The 15,780-nt window shown below is 52.4% G+C and overlaps 1 protein-coding gene across 5 annotated transcripts in view; it reads left to right on the top strand.

Moving 5' to 3' along the window:
* The window catches only part of MBOAT2 (membrane bound glycerophospholipid O-acyltransferase 2), a 67,706-nt gene that overhangs the window by 19,898 nt on the left and 32,028 nt on the right, over positions 1 to 15,780 (top strand). For 4 of the 5 annotated variants that reach the window (XM_081156500.1, XM_081156497.1, XM_081156498.1 and 1 more), the window contains exons 2-3: positions 5,894 to 6,039; positions 9,337 to 9,414. The exons of the other annotated variant lie outside the window; for it this stretch is intronic. In XM_081156500.1, the coding sequence (XP_081012626.1) occupies positions 5,894 to 6,039; positions 9,337 to 9,414 (224 nt within the window). The remainder of the gene's footprint in view (positions 1 to 5,893; positions 6,040 to 9,336; positions 9,415 to 15,780) is intronic. 5 annotated transcript variants of the gene reach the window in all.

Here is a 15,780-nt window from a genome sequence, read left to right as displayed (position 1 = left end):
TGCTTAATGCTAAAATACCATCAGGCGGCAGGAAGAAGAGATTGCACACAAATTTAGAAAAATATGGCGATCTGAAACATAAAACGTGAGTTTGCAAGCATTTAACGACACGCACACACACATATATTTTTTAATCTTCCCCTGAGGATGTCTTTCCATTGCTTTTAGAGAGAGTGGAAGGGAGGGAGGGAGGCAGAGAGAGACACGTCGATTGGTTGCCGCCCGCAGGTGCCCCAACCCCCTGACTGGGTCTGGGGATCGAGCCTGCACCCGAGGGACCTGCCCTTGACCGGAATTGAACCCTCGGCCCTCTGGTGCGAGGGCCGGCGCTCTAACCCCTGAGCCATACCGGCCTGGGCTTAACATCATGTATTTAAGTGTCGGTCACATGCCAGGAATAGGTGCTAAGGAATATAATAAAACAGATCAAAATCTCTGAAATGTACCTTCTAGTAATTCTTTGAATGATTTACTGTAGGATAATTTACAGCGAGGGACATCAAGAGGCATAAAAATTGTGATTTCTCTTTTTGGTAGCAGTGTCTGAAACCTTTACAATCCTTTAAAAAGTGAGAAGTCAAATGCTTGCATCGGCTCATCTGGATAAGGTGTCCTTTAAGTACTTAACGGTTAATGTTCCACAGGCAAGGTGTCTCAGGTCCCAGCGAATCATTAAAAATGAATTCTTTTTACATTGGCATGATCTTTATTGAAAAGCGTGCTATTTTTGGTGGGAGGCAGTACAGTTTCAAAATCAAGTGAACGTATCTGGAAAAGGATATTGTACTGAACTGAAATCTGATGGCAATGAGGCAGCTCAGGAGAAATGAGTTTCTCGAATAATTTGAAGCCTTGTAAGATTAACAGGAGGGTTGAAATTGACTTTTTTTTTTTTTTTGGGGGCAGGTATCTTTTCCCCAGTGTCACATAGGCCCCTGGACATGTACGCTCTCGAGTTAAATTCAGAAAGGAACACTCTGCTTACTTGGGCTAATGCTTCCGATAGTCCCAGTGGAAATGAATGACGGAATGAAAATGAAATTTTGTTAGCAAATTTAATAAATAAGTAAACACATCTATGAGATTATTGTAGAGGGTGCTTCTCCCTGCCCTGCATCCCCCGGTAACCGCTGGTCTGCTTTTTGTCATGAGAGATTAGTTTGCATTTTCTAGTAATTTACATAAATAGGATTGTACAGTAGGCCTATTTTCTGAATTCTTTCTCACAATGTAATTATTTTGAGAGTCATCTGTGTTGTGGGTGTCACGGTAGTTCCTTTCTTTGTCCTGCTCGGTGACGTCCTGTTGTGTGGGTGCACTAGGATTGTTCATCCAGTCAAAGTGAATTTAGACTCCTTGCGCTTCCTTCAGAAAGTCTTCTGGTTTATTATTTGTAACCACCTAAGAGACAGATACTGGGCTACACACACACATACACACACGCATGCACGCACACGCACACACATGCACACACACGCACATGCATGCACACACAGGCATGTGAGCCCCCTGGAGCTCCAAACCCTCGTGATGACACGGGGCCACGGTTCCTTGTTCCTGTATTTATCCCCCCTCTCCTGTTTAGGGACGAGCTCTTGTTAGTCGTGGGTCAGAGTAAGTTTGCGGGTGTTGAGACAGGAGGCGGAGCGGCCCTTGCCTGTGCTCTGGGTGACGCTCTGGGGCGTTATTACTCGCCCCGGGCTGCACGTGTCTCGTTTGCTTCGGTTGCCCGCCTTACCGGAGCGCCACAGTCCAGCAGGTGTGTGTGCGGCTAACCCAGCGCCTTTCAATCCCTCGGGTCCACCGGAGCGGCTTTCTTCTGAGTTCGCGGGACTTCCGTAGCCGGCTCGGGCTGACGTTGAATGAGATGCGCCCTGATGGCCTGGCCCGCGGGCATCCTGCAGTCTCGCTGGGTCGCCCGCCTCCTGCCTCTGGTGCGGCGCGTCCGGGAAGCTGGACGCTTTCGGGGTGTGTGGTCTGAGGATCCACGTCGGGAGCCGCCCGGGGCTACGCGTGGGAGTCTGGCTGCTCCAGTGACGCCGAACTTCGCTCGGAGGAGGGGTCCCGGGAGCCGGCTCTCCCCGGGCGGTTCTCGGTGCCGTGGTCCCGCGAGGAGCGGAGAGAAGGCGGATCCGAGGCCGGGCGAGCAGCGGTCTCCTCGCGTGGAGCAGGGTGGGCAGCCGCGGCAGTTCCGGAGGCAGGCCGTGGTCCCCAGAGGCAGGCGAGTAGCCCCTCCCCCCGGTTCTCGACCCCGGGCCTCGGCCTGCACCCTGCTTACTAGCCGCCGCCCTCGTCGCTGGTCACCTGTGCCTGCTGCGGCCTGTAAGTTGTGCGAGTGTGGGAAGCGCCACGTCTGCGCTGTGCTTTGTACGAAACGGCAAGCGCGTCCTGAGTGCAGGACAGAACGTACTTTTATCGGCATATATTCACTTTTTATTTCCGGTTATGCAATTTTCTAATTGTGGCAATTAATACTAAGAGCGTTAAGCCCCTGGGAAAGGTGGGGGATACATTTGAGCTGCTGTGTTAACGTAAGTCCACTCTCCTGGACTTGAAGCAAATGCTCCAGGCACGATCTGCCCCCCTCCCTCCCCGCTGCCCCCCTTTTCTTTCAGGGAATTAGAAGCACAAATGCAGGTGGGCCCTGCACCCTGGGGTGGGGAGGAATTCAGACATGAACACGCTTTGTTCCCAGCCTTTGAGAGGCTCGCGGTCTAAAGGGAAAGTCAGACTAATGGGCCAGGTGACAGGTGCCCTACGGAGCAGCCTTGAAGGGGGTCGGAAGCCCAGAGTGTGAGTGAAGGTCCCAGAGTTTCTCGCTGAGGAGCGGGTGGAAGTGACCCCATTTCCCAAAGAGCGGGGACCCGGAGGAAAGAGGCAGATTTGGTAGAAGGCGGGATGGAGGCGGGTGCAGTGAAGACTCGGTTAAGTGTCCGTCTGAGCTTTGTGCATTTTTTTTTACTGGGTAATCTGTAGATTTTTATGGTGCTTATGAAAACCAGATTCCCCGATTTTTGGTTTGAATTCATTGCCACGATTTCTGGGGAGGTCCTAGTCCTTCAGTTAAAGGAGTTTAACTCACTTTATGCCTGCAGAGCTGTTTTTCTAGGGCGGCGGGCTGATGGTGTTTGAAATGTTTATGCCCGTGGAGACCTGGCTGCCGTGGCCTGACGCTGAGTGGGGTGGAACCAGCAACGCAGACGCAGGGCAGGGACACGAGACAATCGGGTCTTAAGTCCCGGTGCTCAAGTTTTTGCTTGGAAATCTGAAAACAGGCGTATATCACTTTTTAAAACTTCGCGTATTTGGGGGTAGATAATAAATGCCCATAGTGCGAAATACACAGGAAGGTGGTTTACTACGAAGGAGTCTCCCCTGGACCCCATCCTGCCCCCCGAGGGGCAGCCACTCCCAGGTTCCCCGGGTCCTTCCAGGGGTGTCCCCCAGGGGAAACCCAGGGGCGGCAGCTTCCAGGATCGTCAACTCCGGCCTAGATCAGCTAAGATTTTCCATCCTGGCTTCTGCGCCCTCCGTCTGTCCTGCCTGCCTCCTACACCCCCCAACCCAAATGATCTTTGGAGACGCACCAGGTTCTTTGCGTAGGTATGTTTTCACGGAAATATTTTGAAAAAAGAACGTGCGAAGTCTTTTCATCTAAACTTCTTTCCGCCGAGCAGAAAGCCGGGGCAGAGGGCGGGCCCGTAGCCCGCACTCCACCTCGCGCCCTTTCCGTTGGATCCGCCGGCCGTGTGTGGGTGTCGCGGTGCACAGGACGGTGGTATTTTGCAGGTGGCATCTCGGTAAAACGTCTCGCCGGTAGCCATGAGATTTCACCTTCAGACGTTCCCTGGACGCACAGACAGCCAGGGACCGCCCGGAGTCAGCCAGGCTTGGCCCGGTCTGGGGGACCCGCTATACGTGACCTGGAGTCGGTCGAGTCGAACGGGGAAACTGCGGGTTGCTTGAAGGATTAAACGAGGCGTGAGCGTGGGGAGCCCAGCGCGGTGGGTGCCCGCTCGCCGTGGCTGCGGCAGTCTTCTCGCGCCCTCCGCCTCCCCAGTGTTCTTTGCCTCCCCAGCCTGCCCCGCCCGCGCAGGAATGACGGAGCCGGTTTCGGTTGGGGAAGGTCTCACCTTTCAGCCCCTTCAGGGCAGTTCTCTGAGCAGCAGTGTATTCCAGCACCTTCTGCGTGAAGCAGCCGAGGCCGGGACCCCGCGCCTGGGTGTCCCGTGTGCTCTTTTATTTACAGGAAGTGAGCTGCTCCCCCGCCCCCCGAGTTTCCGCCCGGCTCGCTGCCCAGGTCCTCCCTACCCTTTGGGGCCCTGGGAGTCCAAGGCCCAGATACACAGGTGTCCGCACGTCGGCGGGCCTGCTTCTGCCACAGGCGTCACGCGTTGCTTTATACGAGATAAACGGGGAGGCAGAGAGGGCGACCTCAGACGGTGGTGGAGGTCAGCTGTGACCAGGACTCCTGCGTCACCCGCGTTGCGACGCTCCCCCTTCATGCCTCTCCTCCGTGAGGTTCTCGAGCGCTTTCCGTGGGCCCTCGGGGGACACACAGTTCCTTGCGTCCGTACGTGGTCGCTCGTCTCATTCGATTCCGACGTCGCCCCGCCGGCCCTGGGACGTAAGCATTCTTTCCTTTCCTGGGCTTTGCCCGTGAGGTGCTCTGTACGTTTTTGCTGAATTAGAGATCGTTGGAAAGGTTTTAAACCGCAAGAAGCTTTGAAGATGCGAGTAGTCATGGACGTCAGGAATATTTATTTTTCAGATGGACTTTTGGCTTGATTAGAAAAACCACCGTTGGGTCCCTGTCGGGTGGAAAGGCACTGAGAACCTGTTGGGAGACACTTTGCCGGTACTGAGTCTGTTTCCAAGAACAGTCGTCTCTTGGTGACAGGCAGCACAGTTCAGCCGGTCGTCTCCCGAGCGCAGGGAGACACACACGGTGGCCTGTCTTTGGGCAGAGATGTCTCCGTGGATCCGTGGCGGCTTCTTTTTTTTTTGGTTGCATTCTTTGTGCAAGTTCCTAATGTCAAATGGATTTTTTCTTTTATTTGTAGATTTTTAGACATATTTTCCTTAAGAGAGAAACGGAGATCACCCTCAAGTCGTTAAGTACCATAAACGGTGTTGTTCCGTAGCCTTTTACTTTATTATTTTTCTAGGGTGAAGGAAATGTCCGGGGGGGGGGAAAGGGCACCGCCGCCAGCGTGCGTTTCATTCATTTCTGCAAGCGAGAGCCACGCAGCTCCTCGCGAGTCGGGAGGGACGGGACGTGACGGTGGTGGGCCCGCCGCTCTCCGAAGGCTCCTTCCCTGTTACCATTCGTCCCCTCCTGAGCCCGTCCTTGAGCCCCCGGAGCCGAGGCGTTGGGTCCCACTGCTTCACAGTGCCGGTGGCAGCCTCCTTGACTCCTTGCCAGGGGTGGGTGCAAACTCCAGGCCAAGAGGATGCGTTCCCCAGACACTCAGGGACCTTGCCCAGATCTGGACCCCGGGGATTTGGGGAGAAACTCGGAGCTCGTGTTTTCTCTGGGTCACAGGGTCGCCTGAGTCATTCAACAGGTCTCTGTTCCCCTCACGGCACAGGGCGCCCGTGCCTTCCATTCCTGCGTCTGACCCTGTGTCCTCCAGATTCTCCCGGGGCCCCTCCCGGCCTTCGCCACGCGGGGCCCCTGCCCACGCCCAGGGGAGCACAGACTGTGCGTGGGCCCCTCGCTCTCAACGGGAGGCTCTCGTCCCCCGGGGGCCCCTGAGTTTTGTTTTTGTTCCCTTTGTAAACTGGAGGATCTTAATTTTATGTAGTTTTTTGTCCTGAGAATTGAAAGATGACATCAGATGAAAAATCCCAGCCTGTGTTGCTAATGCGGCGTCTTAACTTCTCTTTACAGGTCAACTTCGTCGCGGGCCAGCTCCTAGCCTTGCTGGCAGCCCTTTGGTTTCGGACTTACCTTCATTCGAGTAAAACCAGCTCGTTCATAAGACATGTCGTTGCTACTCTTTTGGGCCTTTACCTTGCACTTTTTTGCTTTGGGTGGTAAGTATTTTGATCCTATTTAAATGGAGACTTGGACGTCTTTGCGAATGGAGTGTGTAGAAAGATACATTCTGTAGGGCTCTGTGCTTGTATTTACTTATTAAGTTTTATAGTTTTTTCCTTAAAGATTTGTATTGATTTTTAGAGAGAGAGGGAGGGAGGGAGAGAGAGAGAAACGTCGATGTGAGAGTGAAACATCGATCAGCTGCCTCCTGCACCCCCCTACAGGGGATCGAACCCGAAACCCGGCATGTGCCCCGACCGGGAATGGAACCGGCAACCTCTTGGTGCACGGATGACGCCCAACCAACTGAGCCACACTGGCCATGGCTAAGGTTTTACAATTTTTATTTTTAATAGGAAAAAAAAAAGAGTGGAGAATGGGCCCTGTCTCTTCAGTTTGGGCTCAGAGGAAAATTTACTATTTATAATTTATGAAAAGGGACAGAGGAAGAACAGAGACATTTTATTCCATCATGAGTAGTTCTTTTCACCTCTTTTGCAAACCTTTTATGCCAAGACAAATAAACCATTTAAAATAACTTTTTTTATTTCTGTGCAAGTGGCTTGCTTCTCAGAGCCTGGTAAAGCCCATTGATAGAGCTCTGTTGCCATTTTTTAGACTCTTCCGTCAGTGGAAAGAGGTTTTTGTTTGGTTTTGGTGGGAGGAATTATTTGTGGTGGAAAGCTCTTATTTATGACCCTTCAGTCGCTCTGCGTGTTCCCTCAGGGCTGCCCGGAGGGTTGGCATCGGGAAATGCCACCTGCGTGTTTGTTCAGGTGACTGGCTGGGAGGCAGAGACGGCAGGAGAGAGGCCGTCTCGGGAGCAGAGCCGAGCCCCTCAGGAGGGGTCTCCGTGTTCCCCGCGCCTCCCTCTCCCCCGCGGGGGCTGCGGCTCCCCTGCGCGGGGCCCACGCTCCCGCGGCGGCCGCCCCGCTCTCTCGTGCCGCAGGCCGCAGGCTCTGCCCCAGAGGCGGCTTCCCCGAGGGCGTAAACGTGCCCGCCTGCCCCGTGGTGCAGGGCTTTCTGTGGCCGGCAGGGTAACGCCTCTGTTCCTTTAGGATGTTTCTGATTCTTGTGAGGGTTGGAATAGATGTAATTTCTTAATCTGTTTTTTTGCCTCTGGCGATTGCAAATGTTTCCTAGAAACTCGTGAAAAATCAGACTCTCCCCCAGTGACCAGTCCACTGCTGGGTGTGGTCCTGAGACTTAAACGCGAGCTCTTGGGTCAGATTAAGCGTGGCCTTTTCCGCCTCCTTGGCAGCATCACATTTATATCATCAGTTTTCTTAGGTTTCTCAGGTGATTCTGTTGAAACTTGTAAATCGTGCCCCGGCTGTGTGTGTGCGCGTGCGTGTGTGTGAACTTTTTATGATGGAACTTTCTAAATACAAAGTAACCGAGAGGAATATAACGGACGGTCATATTGCCGGCACCTGGCCTCAGTGCTCACTGAAATGCCACCGTTGTTATTCTGCCCTTTCCTGGACTTATCTTTCTGGAGTATTCCAAAGCATGTCCCAGGATACACGTTCCACGCATAAGCACGTCAGTGTTCAGGGTGTGTCTGGGGAGGCTTGTAGTCAGGGACTCCATTCCCGCAGCGGTCTTGTGAACAGGGTGGAAGATTGAACCGTGTCGTGGGGAGCCCGGCCACGGGAGCCCGGCCACGGGAGCCCGGCCATGGGAGCCCGGCCACGGGAACCCTGCCACGGGAACCCTGCCACGGGAACCCTGCCCTGGGCAACTACCACGATATAAGGAACAGTGGCCTGTTTGAGAGATGAGACTCAGCTTCTACAGTTGTCACAGATTCCTTGTGTCCCAAGGAAATATACCCATAAAAAAGAAAAAATATGTCCCGAAGGGTTCTCAGAACGCTCTTGGTGTAAGACCAGTGTCCCGAATGGGTTCCACTCCAGTCCTCAGCATTTTCACATGAAGACCGCTAGTTGTGGTGCTGGTAAGAAGTCGGAGGTGGGTAATTCATTTGAAAGTGTGTGTTTCAATCACATTTTTTAGCTTCCTTCTGTTTCAGTTTATGCTCATATTTGCTTTTCTCTCTGTGTGTGTGTGTGTGTGTGTGCGTGTTTCCTGCCATGGAACCTACTTCTTATTTATACGATTTCTATGGAAAAATCTGTTCAAAAATTTAGGTACCATTTCCACGTGGGAGGTGCCAGTTATTCCATAATGATTGGGTTTCAAAGTGGTTTTAATCATGGGTTAAGATCCTTATTAATACTTCAAATCGTGCATAACGATTTGAAAATGTTTTCATAAATTATTCATGCCCCCTAAAGGGGAGAGGAAATTGGAAGTATGTGTGCACCTGATGCATAATGTGGGACCACTGGGGTAGATTTTGAAACCTGAGATCCCAATTGTGTGTCGCCCGAGTTTTGTGAAATGGGTGGACAAACAGCCGTCTCACCCAGGGGTGGATTTGCTCCTTAGAATGTTAGAAATCCACTGTGTCATCCAGCTGGCTGCAGGTGGGCCATTGCAAACTGAGGACCCGCTAGATTTCTGTAAGGAAGCTCATTTGACTTCAACCGTCATGTTTTCCAAATAAGTAGATTCGGGGGGTGTGCTCTTTAGTAAATTCTAATATTTAGTATTTTTGTTGTTTTGTGAGTAACATTGGAAAGGGAAAGTACAAAGCTGGACTTGTGGAAGTTAGTTTGGGGAAACCAAGAACTGCTTCCCTGTGAGGACTGTTCCAAAGTCCGGATTGATTTTCACCCTGCGCCGTGGGTTTGGGAAAGAGCTGTGGCCCTGGATCCCCAGACCCACGGTGCTCTCACGCGGCTTGGAGACGCGGGAGCCAGGCACCCAACGTGCGGCCCGGGGTTTGCTCTCCTTTTCCCAGCTCTTCTGGGGCTGCGCTGTGGGCCTCCCCCTGCAGAAGGCTCACTGGGTTCTAGGCTTTGGAGGTTTGAGTCTTTAATTTTTATGTTTTTTGTTAACCCTCACCGAGGATATTTTTTCCCATTGATTTTTAGGGAGCGAGGAAGGGAAGGAGGAGGGACAGAGAGAGAGAGAGAGACACGGATGCGAGAGAGACACATCGATTGGTTGTCTCCTGCTTGCACCCCGACCAGGGCCCGGGATCGAACCCGCAACCCTTCGGCGGGCGGCCTGATGCTGTAACCACTGAGCCACACCGGCCAGGGCACGAGTCTGTATTTTTGTCTGAGACTGTTCTGCGCTCCACTCAGCACGTTCAAGCCTCGACTGTGTCGACCTGCTGTGATCGGCGCCCGCCCCGTCTAACCTGCGCTCCCTTTCTGCAGGTACGCCTTCCACTTTCTCGTGCAGACGGGAGTCTCCTACTGCATCATGGTCGTGATAGGAGCGGAGAACATGCACAAGTAAGTGTTCGCCTTCTCTGCACACACGTGTTTCCCGCCGATGCGGCTGATCCAGTAGAGTTTTAGTATAAGTATCCTCAGTGGCGATGTTTGTTTCAAGACCTGTCATAAATGCAAAAATAAAGTCGCCGGTGTGCATCCCTCTTCCGGGCGCCTGCGGCAGGGCCCTCAGCCCCAGCTCTGTCCTCACTGCAGGCCGGCGATTTGGGTAACTCAGTGCGTGGCCGTCCCGTGCTCTGTAGGAGGCCCAGCCGCCCCCCCCCCCCCACGACGCGCCAGGAGCACCTCCCCCACAGGCTGTGGCAGCCACGAATGTTTCCAGATATTTCCAAGTGTCCTTCGGGGCACAAAACTGCCTCCGGTTACAAACACGCGCCTCACGTAGGGGACAGCGTGGGGAGGGGAGGTGACTGGGCTGGAGAGGGATTGGAGGTGCGTTCGGAGGGAGTCGTGGTGGATGGAAGTGCAGGTGGGGCGACGGGTCGGGGGTGGCTCCCGGCTCCTGGCTCGCCCAGTAGGTAGATGGGAGCCCCGTTTTCTGATGGAGGGACCTGGAGGTGGGAGGCGTTTAGGGACGCGCAGCTCAGTGCATGCGTTTTGGGCGCTAAGGCGGTGCTGAGCACGTGCGAACACTCGGTGAGTCTCTGCTGAACAAGCGCCTGTTGGCTTGAAAGTGTCCGTGGTGCAGCGTGGAGTCTGGGGGGAGGCGGGAATTTGGGAGAGAGGCACATATGTGAACGTACTGGGCTGAAGGCCCCGGGGCAGCGCGCAGCAGCGGGTCCTAATACCCGCGTTGGCAGGCTCACTGTGTTCCCAATTCCCGGGCACACGCGTGACTCCAAGGAGCTTACACAGGGAGTGTGGCCACAGCTCACTGACTGGCCTCCGGTTTCTGACCCGCTGGGCGCCCTCTGTTTGTCCTGCCGTCTCCTCTCAGTTCCTCCTGATGCCAGCGGCACTGGCTTGAGCAAGTTCTTGGTGTTTTAACTTCTATAAGAGTAAAATGTTTTGATGGAATTTCAGGTATAGCAGCTTTGAACCTTTATGACAGGCTCACAGTGTAACCGTATTTAATACCTGATAGAAAAATGGTATGTTTTTAATTTTTAAAAATATATATTGATTTCAGAGAGAGGAAAGGAGAGGGAGAGAGAGAAACATCAATGATGAGAGAGTCATTGATCGGCTGCCTCCTGCACGTCCCCAACTGGGGATCGAGCCCGCAACCCGGGCATGTGCCCTGACCGGGAATCGAACTCCAATTGCCTGGATCCTAGGTCGATGCTCAACCGCTCAGCCACGCCCGGCCGGGCAAATTGTATGTTTTTAATCTGGATCATGGAAGGAAAACGTGATTAGCCTGCTAAGGATAGAGGGTTTCTATGTTACTGCATAAACTAAAGAAATAAGCTTTTAAATCAGGACGTTAGTAACTTCGTATCTAGTTAAAGGAAACTGTTTCGTTTTCGAAGGGCCCTGGCAGCCTGTGACGTTCGCTTACGGTTCCGTAGACCTGCCCTGCCACTCGCCACACGGGCCCCCGTGATTTAAAAGTAACTGAAGCGTCCGCCACACTGGCCACATTGCCGGTGCTCGGTCGTCAAGGGGGCTGTGGCCACTGTGCTGGACATGGAGGCGAACATTCCTGTGGTCACAGGACAGTGCAGCCCTGGAGACGCGGTCGCAGGAAGTCCCGCCGTCACCCTTTGCAGCAAGTGCCCAGAGGGATGCGCTGCTCCCATAGGTGCTGCTGACGCTGGAACAGGGTTCAGTGTCGGGTGGGCGTACTGGGGTGGGAGACGGCCTGACGTATTAGTTGCTAGCGGAGGCTATAAACAGGAGGTGGGCACCTTACAAAGTGTGCATTTTAATCTCTCACTCCTTCAGCCTCGTGTGCCCATCAGTGTGTGAGATGAAACCCACTCGACTTACCCTGCCTTCTTTTCCGCTCACGATCCATATGTGCTTTTTTTATGTTTTGCTTAGGCCTTTACATTAATTTAAAATGTTTTTAACGGCTCACACCTTAAGAATTTCTCTTCAATACACCGGCTGTTCGTACAGCATCCCGCGTGTTGCTCCAAGGCCCGTGCGGCCCGGCTCTGGGCTCGCCCTCAGCCTGACTGCGCGCGGCGTGTGCCGGCCGCTGCTCTGAGCCGCAGGGCTCGGTCTTGAAAACGCAGGCTCGGCCCGGCTGGCGTGGCTCAGCGGTTGAGCGTCCACCTAGGATCCAGGCGGTCGGGGTTCGATTCCCGGTCAGGGCACATGCCCAGGCTGCGGGCTCAATCAATGACTGTCTCATCATTGATGTTTCTGTCTCTCTCTCTCCCTCTCCTTTCCTTTCTCTGCAATTAATAAAGATATATTTAAAATAAATAAATTAAAATAAAATGCCAGCTCGGACTTCCCCGAGCACTGACCGGCGGAGAAATCCAGGGCTCGCTCTGCTTATGTGCCCTACGAGATGGCCCTGGTGTGGCCGTCGCAGTCTCTGTAACACGTCCACATGCAAATTAAAATATGGTAATAAGGGCTTCATTTTTGTAGCTTCATTTATTGAACACTCGTGTAGGCTGTATTATTCCGATCCATTTCTAGATAATTTACCTTTAAAATTTGATCTATTCTAGAATTCGATGCTTTTTGTAGTTTATATTTTCATATAAGCTTTGAAATTTTTGAGGAGAAAAAAATGGGAAATCTTAGGTGATGGAAACAAAAAGAAAATGAGTGTTTAGGGATACAGTGTTCTGTATATTAGGACATTAATTCTCCTTAATTAGTGCGGGGAGTACAGTATATTACGAGTCACATCCCGAGATGTAGGGTGAGGAAGGATGGGTGAGCCTCCTCTTGGTTTTGATGACGTGCTGGGTTTCAGAGCTGCCTGCAGAGTTCATTCTGCGTGTGTGCGTGCGTATATATGTGTGTGTGTGCGTGTGTATGCATGTGTGTGTGTGTTCTAAGATCACTCATGGGAAAATGGTTGGTGATTTATCTTTATTACCTGAGATGACTTCCCTGTTCCCCGAGACCCCGAGGTCGGGAGCAGCTGCTGAGGCCTGTTTCCGGGCCTGTCAGCTGGAGGGAGGGGGACTGTTTTGCCAGGACTCTCTCTGTAGCACAGCCGAGACGCCGGGAGCTTGCTTGCTTCAGTGTAAGTCCCAAAGTTTGCCCCAGCCCCAGGCCCCTGGTCCCGGGCCCTCCCTTCCCAGACACATGTCACCGGACACCTTTCCCTGGGCTGTGAGACACTGTCTCACTGTCCTGTTTCTTTGACCTGGACGCTGGGCTGTCAGCTTGCAGGACACGTGCCTCCAGGGCCGGAGGTCAGCGCTGGACTTGGAGCACGTTGCTCATGCAGAAGGTGCGGGTCGGGGGCCGAGTGCATTGTGTCCAAGCGGGAGGGAGCCACGGGCAAGGCACTCAGGCCGGTCTTCCTGGAGGACACGGACTCGGATTTGATACGAGGCTTCGGCCGGCCAGGGAGAGAGTGCAGAGGACTTTCCTGGTGGGAGAGAGCAAGGCAGAGGCGTTTCGGCAGGAGGGACGGGATGGCGGGCGTGTGTGGAGGGAGAGGCGCTCCCCCGGGGTTACCGAGGGAGAGGGGAGAGGCGTGTTCCCAGCTACCCACCTGGAGTTAGGGGGGCATGTTCCCTGGGAGGCGCCCAGGCTGGCCGGCCTCTGTGGCGTTCTGATGGGCTAAATAGGCTTTTGTGGACGGGCGTGGGAACCTAAGCACCCTTCATGTTAGCTTTTTGTTTTTTCACTTTTCTATGGGAAACCTTGTTTCCTATGGGAAAAGTCTCAGACTTTGGGGACACAGCACAAGGAAGCTCGGTTATTTAACAATAAAGAACAGGAATGTGGGGCGGTTACAATGGGGAGGGTGGAAAACCTGCTGATCTCGAGAAGCTAAGCTGTCGGATTTTCTTTATGACTCGGCAAGTAACGTTCAACAAGACAGCTGACCCGAGGAAGACACAGAAAAGATGAAATAATAGAGTAAAACCGCGGGGTATTGTAAGAGCTGCAGGAAAGTGGTCGGAACCCGCCATCCCGTGGCTCCGCTGTCCGCCAGCTGGAGCAGACATTGTGCTGGGTCCAGGAGCCCAGAGGTGATGGGCAGGCTGGTCCTCGCCCCCGAAATGCATGGTCACTTGGGGACATTAGGACTGTCAGTTGTGGCAGGAAGGAAGCCGGACTCTTAGGCTTTTTTCTTCGATGCTCTCTGTGGACCGGAGCCTGCGCTGGTTTGGAAGGAAGGTCGCCGCCCATGTGGTGGTGTTGGGCTAAAGTTGAATTTCGATGGGGAAACCACAAGTAGTTCTAAAGTCCGCACTTCACGTTCTCCCGTTGGTTAATGTTGCGGTAGTTGCTGTGTACCAGGGACTGCGCTGAGCCCTCGCGGGCGGGCGCGGCGGGCCTGCTTCCCGGAGAGGCGGGTGAGTGAGCGGTGGGCGCGGGGCGGGGCCTGGGTGTGTCTGGGTGCACAGGGCTGGCCGTTGCCCTCTGCACCGTGCTCCTTCTAGGCGGTCAGCACTGTGATTCTGAGGATGTGTCATTACAAAGAAAGGAGGGGAGGTAAAGGGAGCCAGCCAGGGCAGGTGTGTGTGTTTCGTGCTCTCTTCATTCCAGTGAAGGTGCAGGTCCCTTTATCCAAAGGGATGCGGTGGCCTTTGGCATATGGTGCTTAGGATTTCAGGTTTTTAAGTATTATTAGTTCCCATAGGAAAGACCACCTGTTACTTGGTGACAGGTAATAGGATGTCCCCGTCCTGTGAGATCTCTGAAAAGTCTGTAGGACGTAGCATCCCTCCCTAAAACCTTGCCCTCGGGAAAGGGTGTGAGTCAGAACCCCTTAGGCTGCTAAGTCGCTAGAATGGTACTTGAATTCTGAATTTTATTTCCAGGTGTTACAGGGTCTCTTTAAGGAGGTTCCAGCCATCCTTGAGCAAGTAAGGGAGCTTGGCCCCTCGGATTAAGGTTTTACAGGAAGTGGGGGGTTATATTAATCTAGTGGTGATAAACAGGCTAGCGCCCGCCCCTTGGTAAACAGAGGCGTTACACTGGGCATTGCTCTTTATCTGAATGTGTTAGAGGGAAAGGAGCTTGCACAGGTTACTCACATATGGGCTCCTGCCAGGGCAGGTCTGTCTAAATGTCAGGCCGGTGGCTGACACTCCGATCAATCAGTTACAAAACAAAAGAGAGTTTGAAGCTATTATCCAATTAGATGATGTATCTTTCTGTTTTAAAAATGACATTTATTATTTAAAAATAATTGGATAATTATAATAAAAAAATAAGAATGCTTCTAAAAAGAAATAAAAATATGAAAAAAATTAAAATAAGAATACTTCTCATTGGCAGAGTACGGGACCCATCTTCTGGTTTTGAGTACTTTGGGAAATCAGTCCCACTTTTACTACAAGATCCTAATTCTTGCTGAATTGAAAGACATATTAAGAACCCGCCCAACCCTCTGTTAGAATGATGGACACAGTCGTGTGTCGTAACACGACACTTCTACATAAAAGGTGGGCGTGTTTTTCACGTTAGGTAAGAAACGAAGAGGCCGTTTGGAGAACGGGGCCTTGCTGAGCGAGGCTGCCTTGCTGTGTCATCACAGCAAATACACCGACAGGGGCAGGTTTGTCCTCCCTGTGCTAGAAACACGGCTTTCACGCAGTCTCTGGACTTTGACCCTGGAATTCAAATGATGAGGGGTGATGTCCAGGTGCCCGTCACTTCGCTGATGCTTTTTACCAACACCTTGCAGTCCTGGGCGGGGGGGGGGGGGGGGGGGGGGGTCCCTCCCACTGGGCAGGTGAGGAAGCTTAGGTTCCAGGTGAAGCCGCTTGAACAGGGTCCAGACCCAGGAACTGTCAGCCCTGGGAGTCGGTGAAAACGGACCCTGGACTATCTCTCTCCGGGGTCATGGTGGATCGTATGTTGTCAGATCGCTTCTTTACCAAGATTCTTCCAAGGCTTTTGTTTATTTTATGTTGGAGAAACAAAAAGAGATTCTCATCTGCTCTCCAGATAGGATAAACATCCTGGTTTATGTTTCAAAAGAGTTACAAGGACCACTGAGGCCTGGGGCCGGGGCTGGGGCCAGCTTTTTCTTAGCCTTTGTTAGGATACAGCATTGGGATGTTTTTTTAAAAGGTTTTAACCTTTAAATAAACATACGAATTACAGCGATTTTAATACCTAGCGTCCCTCCCCTTTATTTAAAATTGTTCAGACTTTTATAAACGCTGTGCTTGAAGGTGATATTTATCAAAATACATAATATAGATTTTAAAGTACTGTTTTAATATCAAAATATAACTTTAAAATATGTTTAGATAAATTAATTTG

The sequence above is a fragment of the Miniopterus schreibersii genome, assembly GCF_964146895.1.
Source record: "Miniopterus schreibersii genome assembly, chromosome: 13".
Lineage (NCBI taxonomy): Eukaryota > Metazoa > Chordata > Mammalia > Chiroptera > Miniopteridae > Miniopterus > Miniopterus schreibersii.
The sequence above is the reverse complement of the archived record's forward strand: the minus strand, read 5'-3'. Positions and strand labels throughout refer to the sequence as shown.